Source organism: Sinocyclocheilus anshuiensis, unplaced genomic scaffold, assembly GCF_001515605.1.
Source record: "Sinocyclocheilus anshuiensis isolate Anshui unplaced genomic scaffold, SAMN03320099.WGS_v1.1 scaffold1070, whole genome shotgun sequence".
Taxonomy (NCBI): Eukaryota; Metazoa; Chordata; class Actinopteri; order Cypriniformes; family Cyprinidae; genus Sinocyclocheilus; species Sinocyclocheilus anshuiensis.
The window spans coordinates 187,352-196,714 of record NW_015539881.1 but is presented as its reverse complement, the minus strand read 5'-3'; the positions used below and the strand labels follow the sequence as shown (position 1 = coordinate 196,714).

The following is a 9,363-nucleotide window of genomic DNA, read 5'->3' as shown; positions in this document are numbered from 1 at the left end:
TGGTCTTGTTGAGATATATAGTTGAGTATCATCAGCATAACAGTGGAAACTAATCCCGTATTTTCTAATAATATTACCAAGGGGCAAAATGTATATTGAAAATAGCAGAGGACCTAGGACAGATCCTTGTGGCACTCCATACTTTACTGGTGATTATTGAGATGACTCCCCGTTTAAATAAACAAAGTGGTAGCGACTGGACAGGTAGGATCTAAACCATCTTAAAGCCTGCCCTTGAATACCTGTATATTTTTGTAATTGATCTATCAAAATATTCAATATTTTCTCTATAATATTTGTACTCTATAGGGGCTTTCGCACCTGGTAGTTATAGCAAGATAGTTACAGGAACTAGCCACCAAGGCTAGCCACAAGTATACAGTATTTGATGTCCCCTATAAGAACTGCTATTTCCCTCCCAAATTATTAAACAAATTAGGTCTGCGTACGTGTTTAAAATGGAATCATTTCACATATTTCCAAAATGCTGGAATATTGTTTCATATGAGGGATGGATACGGTATGGAATGTCCCTAATAAGATTTGGCTGTTAATTTTTTTCTAATTATTAGAATTGTGCTGTCTTTTGGCCTCTGGCCAAAATTGTCAAAACCCCAAATATAATTAAACTGCCAAATATAATTAAACATGTCAAAAACTGACTTAATCTGACATGGTTCTCACTAAATCAAGATTTGATTTACATCTACTGAAATCAACAACAGATATCTAACAAACAATATTTAAATATCATCATTGTATAAAAAACATTGCATGAGATGACCAACATATGTGTATGTGTGTGTGTGTATTGCTGTAGAGCCACCGCCTGAGGGGTCTGGGTGGAGTCAACTGGAACTAGCAGCCATAATTCTTGTGCCATCGTGCCTGGTGTGTGTAGGTGTCATTCTGGGAATGTGTGCCGTACAAAACCTGCGGTGCAACCTCATCAAAGCCCACAAACAGGATCCAGAGGTACCCCTGGATGACCAGACTCTGGTGTCAACTGACAAATGCCTAAAAGAGCTCATCTATGACATGAACACCTCTGGCTCGGGATCAGGTAAGAACTGGCTTTGCTCATCAAAACAAAAAAAGGCTATGCAAATATGAGCTTTGAATAGAAGCATGGACATATATATATAGATGTTAACCCTTTAACTCACAGCTTATGTTATATTCTTTTAGGGTTGCCCCTATTGGTCCAGAGAACAATTGCTCGAACTATTGTCCTCCAAGAGAGTATTGGGAAGGGGCGCTTTGGGGAAGTGTGGAGGGGCAAATGGAGTGGGGAGGACGTCGCTGTTAAGATCTTCTCTTCACGAGATGAGCGTTCCTGGTTTCGTGAGGCTGAGATTTATCAGACCATCATGCTACGCCAAGAGAATATTCTGGGGTTTATCGCTGCTGATAACAAAGGTATCATTGTGTGATTTTAGTGTCTGAATGCGTGAATACATGAAGAACAAAATCATTAGGACATTAAGTAAATGTTTTGTTACATAAGTCCATTATAATCATAGAAATTCCCACATAATGAGTAATCATATTATTCTATTACAACATTTTTGTACGATTTCATGACAGGAATTTCCTTTCATTGGTTTACTCGACGATGCTTCAATAGTTTACTCTATGGTCAGCGGCCAGGTAGCATGTTCTTCTTTATCCTATAATGAGTTTGTTGGACATTGTTTCTCATGCTGTGGAGGCAGCTCAGCCTCAGGCTCAATCCAAGATGGATGAGCGATTCTTGGCTGGCCTTTGCACACATTTGCCTTATAGACTTTTGATTTTCTTACAGGATCTCCATTGGGTAATATTAATTAAGATCCTGAAAACAGCTTTTTTTTCCTTTGGTATACACCACAAATTATGACGGCCGAGGCAATCAAGGAGCTCAGGCAAGCTACTGACTTGGTGCTGCAGGCTACCAAGCACACAGCCTTCTTTATGGACGCTCCAGACTTTCAGAGTGGAGTTTTTGGCTATGCTGTTACAGCTGCTGTGGATCATCTGAATCCTCTCTCAGATTGTTTTGGCATGGTGACTTCTGCCATGGTGACTTCTTATTGGGTCCTTCTAATCATACAGCAAGGTTATAGAAGTCAAGTCAAGTCACCTTTACATAGCACTGTATACTGCTTTTACTGCCGGCATTTTCTGGTACCGAAGAAGGATGATTGTTTGTGTCTGCTTTTGTACTTCACAAAAGTGTGCAGTTTAACTGTTTTGACACTTAAGTTCATTCTGTTTTAGATTAAAACCAGAGATTTGTGACGGTCCATCTGAAGGATGCATATTTTTGTATTCAGATCATCCAGAGACACAGAAAGTTCCTCAGGTTTGCTTTTATGGACAGAGATTACCAGTTTTGTGTTCTTTCATTCGGATTTGCCCTGGCTCCGCATATATTAGTGGAATCCATGGATTCCGCTCTTGCCCATTGAGGCTCCAGGTTGTGCGTGTTTTAAACTTCCTCAAAGATTGGTTTATTTTCCCGCAATCGCAGAAGATGGCTCTCCATCATTTGTGGAGGCTTCAGAAGTGCATCTTGATGATGAGGTAACAGATATTTTTTATTTCTAGGAGGGGATCTGGTCTAATGCACAGTGCAGTTGATTCTCTCCTCTGTTGTTTTAGAGCAGGGAAGGGCGGATGATCCAAGTGGGTTTATATCCCATTCTATTAGGTATTATGACATCAGTGTCCTCGGGAGTTTCATTTGACCTGCTCAATATGAGGCTCGTTTAATGGTGGACCAACAATCAGGGGGTAAGTCCCTGCTGGCATTCCGTACAGGTGCTGTTGGACTTTGTTACCCAACTAATTCTAGGTGCAATCTGTCGTTGCAAGACAATCATCACAGATGCCTCTTTGGTGAGATGGGGTGTGGGCATTCATCTCATTTGACACATAAATTTGCTTAGAGAAGATGGCTGTGTTTCTGGCCAATTTTCTGTTTCTGGCCAATTTTCTTGTATCTGAAACGTCAAAGGGGAATGCGTTCTCATCCCTTGTGGAAGTTAGCAAGTTGTGTTCTGTTCTGGGCACAGAGCAAGCTTCCTGTCATTGAGGGTGGTCCATGTCTCAGGTTGGCTAAACCTGGGAGCAGACTTGCTCTCAAGGCATGGGTTGAGGCCCAGAGAGTGGAGGCTACACTCTTAAGTAGTGAGTCTGATTTGGCAGGGCAGAGGTGGATCTGTTGCTTTGACAGCCCAGTGCCCTCTTTGGTTCTGTCCCCTCCATCACCTCTGGCAAGAGATGCTCTGGCATAACAGTGGCTATGGGCCAACCTATACATTTTCTGCCGATACAGCTGCTCTCAGTGGTTCTTCTGAGGGTGAAGGAAGACAGAGTGCATCTTCTGTTAGTCGCTCCATTTTGGCCATCCCAGGTTTGGTTTTCAGACCTGTTGTCTCTTCTGGAGGGATTTCCTTGGGAGATTCCAGTTAGGCTAGATGCATTTCTCAGGCTTGGGGCACTATATGGCATCCTCGTCCAGGGATGTTGAATCTTTGGGTTTGGCCTCTGAATGGAGCACTCTGACTGATTCTAATCTCTCTTCCGAGATAACTTTGTGCCTTTAAGTGGCAGCTTTTTGCTTCATGGTGCAGAGAGCAAGGGTTGGATTTGGTTCACTGGTCTGTTAGTTCAGTGCTGGCATTCCTTCAAGAGTTTTTCTCTGTGGGTGCAGCTTCAGCTAACTTCTCAAGGTAGATTTGGCTGCAATTGCTGCTGAGCATGTTCGAGCCATTGGAGTCAGCCTCAGGGATGTTTTGGACTCTTCTCTCTTCTCTTCTCTCAATAGACTCTGGCCTTTAGAGAGATATACTGGCCTTGTTAATGAGCCCTTCCTGTATGGATTTTGCTCCTGATTTGGTGAAGGTCTTGTTTTGACCTATGTTTCTATATATAGTCAAGGTTGCATTGACTTCGTATTGCTCTCAAGCTGTTTTATTACAGTCCTTTTCTTCTCCACCCTTTGAGTCTCGGAAGAGTGAAAGGTTGCACAGGCTTTGCCCAGTTAGGGCATTAAAGGTTTACTCTGACCATACGAGCCAGTGGAGCAAGTCTGAGCAGCTATTTGGTTGCTAAGGTGGCTGTAGCAGGGGAGGATATGTGTGTAGTAGCAGGCTGATAACCCAGCAGTTACCGTACTATTATGGTGCTGTGGTATACTGTTCTCATAGCATCAGCTACTTAAGCAACGTCAAGTGAACCTATGAAATAGAATGACTTGGTTACGTATGTGTTCCCATAGTGTCAGTTGGGTAACTTCAAAATATTATGTAGTAAATATTAAAGACATAATATATATAGTAAATAATAATAATAATAATAATAATTCAGTAATATATATATTTACATTTACATTTAGCAATTTAGCAGACACTTTTATCCAAAGCGACTTACAAATGAGGACAATAAAAGCAATCAAAACTAACAAAAGAGCAACAATATATAAGTGCAAATGACAAGTCTCGGTTAGCCTAACGCAGTACACGTAGCAAGGTGTATATATATATATATATTTATTATACACACCCATATACACACACACAAAGAAAAACAAGTAGATGGAATAGAAAAAATAGAAAGCTAGTGTTTTTTTTTAAATAAAAAAAGAAGATAAATATAGATAAAGTAGAATTAAAATAGAATAGAGAGTGCTAGAGTTAGAGGGTCAAATAAAGGTGGAACAGATGTGTTTTTAGTCATTTCTAGAAGATGGGTAAGGACTCAGCTGCTCGGATTGAGTTGGGCAGGTCATTCCACCAGGAGGGAAATATATAAAAACATATATATATATATTGTTGTAATCAAAATTAGATTTTGCTGGTGAGAACAAAATTTTATGCAAAAAACAAACAAACAAATGCATCAGTAAACTATTAGAGAAAGTTTATTAATATACATTTGAGTGATTCTTAGAACATAAAGTTGATGAATAAAAAAAAAAAAAACTGATAACAACAACAAACTAAAACAAAAACATGCTCTAAATATTCATGTACAAAACTATTCAACCCCCAAAAGTCAAATTTGGTGCAGAATCTTTTATTCTTTATAACATCCAATAAACACTGCTTGTAAGTGCTTAGAAGCTTCTGTCACCTCTCTTCTGTCACAATCTTGGCCATTACTCACTTGAAAAAGCTTCCAGATCACTGATTTTTGGTTTTCACATTACCACCGCTTGCTTCAAATTTCACAAAATATTTTTGCTGAGATTCAAATCTGAAGACTGAACAGGCTACTCAAGAACATTCTATGACTGATCCCTGAACCAAGCATAAATAGATTTGGATGTACAATATACTTTTGGAAGGCTGTCCTGCAAGAAAAGTCCATTGATTATCAAGCTTCAGTCTCTGCACCGAAGGCATCACAATCTTTTGCCAAAATGGCATGATACTTCAAATAATCCATTATGTACAGACTGTACTTCATACAGTCAAGATCTTCACTTCCTGCAACAGTAAAACCCCCATAACAATACAGGTCCACTTCCATATTTGATCATAAGGATGGCGATTTTTTGCTTATAAGCTTAGCTTTTTTTTGCACCAGACTGCTTATCCATGGTCCAAAAAGTTCCAGTTTGGTCACATAACTCCATAAATAATTCTTCCAGAACTCTAAAGGTCTATCATATCTAGCCTTTTATGTTCTTCTTGGTCAAGAGTGGTATTTGGCAAGATGCCCTGACATGAAGGCTCTACTCGTCTAGTGTTCTTATACTCAGCATTGGAATGTTTTTTTTTCTCCTTTCTTCAGGTCACCTTGCAAGCCTTTGGCAGTACATTGCAGGTTTTTCTCAGTTGCGCTGATCAAACATTTAATGATATTGTGCTTTTTCTTCAACACCCTCAAATGTTTTTTTTGGTACAACACATTTTAAGCTTAGGAATAAGGCTGCCAGCTGTGTCTCTAGGAACTTTTAATGACTTAGAAATATTGATGTAGCCTTAGACTTTCTAATGTAATAAAACTATTTATTCTCTATAGCTTTTGTGAGTGCTCTGTTGACTTGCGATATTTGCTACTCAACTTTAGCACATGCATCGGCTAAGTTTATGTATGTATAACAGCTCAAGCTACTGTAATTCTGTTTCTAAAGGCTTAATTGTGATTTAAGACAATTTTGTTTTCCTACCATTAAAATTAGTCACTTAAAAACAGGAATGTTGCACAGGGGTTGAACAATTATGACATAGCTGTGTTATTAAAAAATTCTCAAAAAAAACCTAAAAAAAATATTACAATATATACTGACATTATCACTTTTTTATAAAATTCTAGATTTTCTGAAAAGTTTGCATTTCTAAAGTATTACAGTCTCTGGGGGGTTGAATAATTTTGATTGCACCTGTATACTTGAAATACATTTGTGAAATGATAATGCTAATGATTATGAACAGGTAAAGTATTATTACACGTACAGTCATATGTACAGTTGTCAGGAAAATATTTCATTACATTTGTGAGTTATTACAGTACATCAAAACTAAATTAAATTTCAAGTTTTTTTTTTAAGTTATGAAACCAACATGAACACAAAGAGTACATTTCTAAGAACTTTTGGCATACATAGGTTTCAAATAACCTTGAATGTGTTTGTATGTCCTCTATCTATCTATCTATCTATCTATCTATCTATCTATCTATCTATCTATCCTTTATTTATTTATTTATTTGTTTGTTGTCTTTCTTCAGATAATGGCTCATGGACACAACTGTGGCTGGTGTCTGAGTATCATGAGCACGGGTCTCTCTTTGATTACCTGAACAGATACACAGTATCAGTGGAGGGGATGATAGTTTTGGCACTGTCCATTGCCAGCGGCATTGCCCACCTGCACATGGAGATTATTGGCACTCAAGGTGTTGATCACACACACTAGGAATAGGCAATGAATCATCAGTTTGATTTTTTCTTTTTTGGTCTTGTTTCTCTGCGGGATAAAAATCTTTAGAGAAAAACACTTAAAAGTCCATCCTCCTTTGGCAACACAGTACAATAAATGTAATAAATGTAGTTACATCTTAAGTGTAATACTGATCATAGAATAAATGTGATTAATAAGTAAGACAATCAGTAAAGCAGAACTCGTTGTCTGGCTGGTCTTGGTTGTAATTCAACACATTTTAGTCTTTGAAGCCCATGCTAGAATAATTGTTAGAGATGCACGCAGTGGTCTGTGAAGTGTCCCTCGATGTTTGGCTGGTACATTACCAGATTGTTTATGAAGCTTGTTAATGGAGACTGCAAGACATCCAGCCAGATTTGCATTACAATAATCTAGTCTTGAGTACATTAACTAGTTTTACTCATCTCTAAATATTTGGTATTAATCCTCATATAATTACTTGCATGTTGACACAACTAACACAACTAGCCACAGCTAAAAATAAATAAATAAATAAAATTGAAAAAAAATTGTCACTTTTTTAGGACTGGTTGTCTTAAGTTTGAAGACTAAAGACTACCTTTCTGCATGATAATGCCTTGTCAGGTATATGTTGTATGCTGTTATTAAATTGGCATATTGCTCTTGGGACAGGGAAGCCTGCCATTGCTCACAGAGACATAAAGTCAAAGAACATCCTGGTTAAGAAGAATGGAACTGCTGTGATTGCTGATCTTGGTCTGGCTGTCAAACATGACTCAAACACCAACACTATTGACATCCCCATTAACCACAGAGTGGGCACCAAGAGGTTAGACAATATTTTTCTTACACAAGGTCATTATTACTTAAGTATTGAATCATAAACACTTCCATGTAAGAGCCAGTCGCTGTATTTGACAATTTGTGTGGTTGATGGCTTTGGATATTTGAAACAGTTTTTTTTTTCAGAGAGACTTTCAGATTCTGATTTCAGATACACCAGTCACTAAATGTTCTGTAAAAACATAACAGATTGTTTTGAATGCCAACCACATGGTCTCCTAAGTTCTTGGCCATAGTAAGTTGTAATGTGGACTAGGCTTTATGCTAATGGTCAGAAGTCTGGTTTTATGAGTGTAGTTTGTAACTATACTTCTTTTCAAAAAAGTCAACTGTCTCAGTTAATACAAGCAGAATAAGAGTGTTGGTTGCGTGTGGTGACAGATGCTATAATATGACTATTAAAAACTACTATTACTGCCATCGTCCGTGTGTTTTACACTTTGGACTTGTGTATTCAAGATATCTTGAGTCATAGAGAGCATGTATGTTTGCATGTATGTCTGTGTGTTTTTGACTATAAATTAGTTTTAGTATGTGTGTGTGTGTGTGTGTGTGTGTGTGTTCTCTGTTCCTCTCTGTGAACTCTATGTACTCTGTATGCACTTTCTGTCCCTGTATAAGACATTGTTTGCTTTCAGGTGTATGAGGACATCTTGATGGGGGTTAATACGTTCATGTCGTGTGGGTACATTACTCTAATGTGAGTGTGTTTGTTTCTGCAGGTACATGGCTCCCGAGATCCTGGATGATTCCATAAACATGAGCAGCTTTGAGTCATTTAAGCGTGCTGATATCTATTCAATGGGCCTGGTGTTCTGGGAACTTGCTCGCAGATGCTCCATGCAAGGTGCCTTGCTGTGTTGAAAAATGTTCAGATCCCAATAAATATACACCAGTAGTGGATTGATTTAAATGTTCTTATTCAATGATGTTTTGAGTAAAGAAGGGTTCCTTCAATACTGAAATGGATTGCGTTAATATATATATATTTTTCATAAAGTAAATTATAGACAGACAGACAGACAGACACATACATACAGACAGACAGACAGATAGATAGATAGATAGTTAGATAGATACTTAACAAATTGATAAATACATAACCATGAAATATTTAAGTTTAAATTATTTAATCAATTAGTTGATTAGCTCTTATATTTTAACTGTCATTGTTCAAAATCAAACAACAGATCTGCACACCAAAATTAGGCCAACAAAGCTCAAAAGACATTTAATATCCAAAGGCCAAAATACAATGTACAAAGTGAAAAGGTGCAAAAACTGTTTCCAGGCATACACCTGCGCTCATTTAAACACTATTACCGTAATGACATTAATATACCGGACCTTAAAAATACCAACAATCAGGCAAAAGATATATATATAGGACAACGGCGCCAGTGCGCTCACCACACACCAGCTACAGGTGGAGAGCAGAAGAGAGAGAGTGAGCCAATTCAGTGGATGGGGATTATTAGGAGGCCATGATTGACAAGGGCCAGTGGAGGGAATTTGGCCGGGGATACACCCCTACTCTTTTACGAGAAGTGCCATGGGATTTTTAGTGACCACAGAGAGTCAGGACCTCGGTTTAACGTCTCATCCGAAGGATGGTGCTTTTTAC

At 38.2% G+C, this 9,363-nt stretch overlaps 1 protein-coding gene across 3 annotated transcripts in view; it reads left to right on the top strand.

Moving 5' to 3' along the window:
* LOC107685426 (activin receptor type-1C-like) overlaps nt 1-9,363 on the top strand; it is a 54,733-nt gene that overhangs the window by 33,789 nt on the left and 11,581 nt on the right. For 2 of the 3 annotated variants that reach the window (XM_016481998.1, XM_016481997.1), the window contains exons 3-7: nt 821-1,063; nt 1,189-1,419; nt 6,721-6,888; nt 7,569-7,725; nt 8,462-8,586. In XM_016481998.1, the coding sequence (XP_016337484.1) occupies nt 821-1,063; nt 1,189-1,419; nt 6,721-6,888; nt 7,569-7,725; nt 8,462-8,586 (924 nt within the window). The remainder of the gene's footprint in view (nt 1-820; nt 1,064-1,188; nt 1,420-6,720; nt 6,889-7,568; nt 7,726-8,461; nt 8,587-9,363) is intronic. The other variant, XM_016481999.1, reaches the window with a different exon arrangement.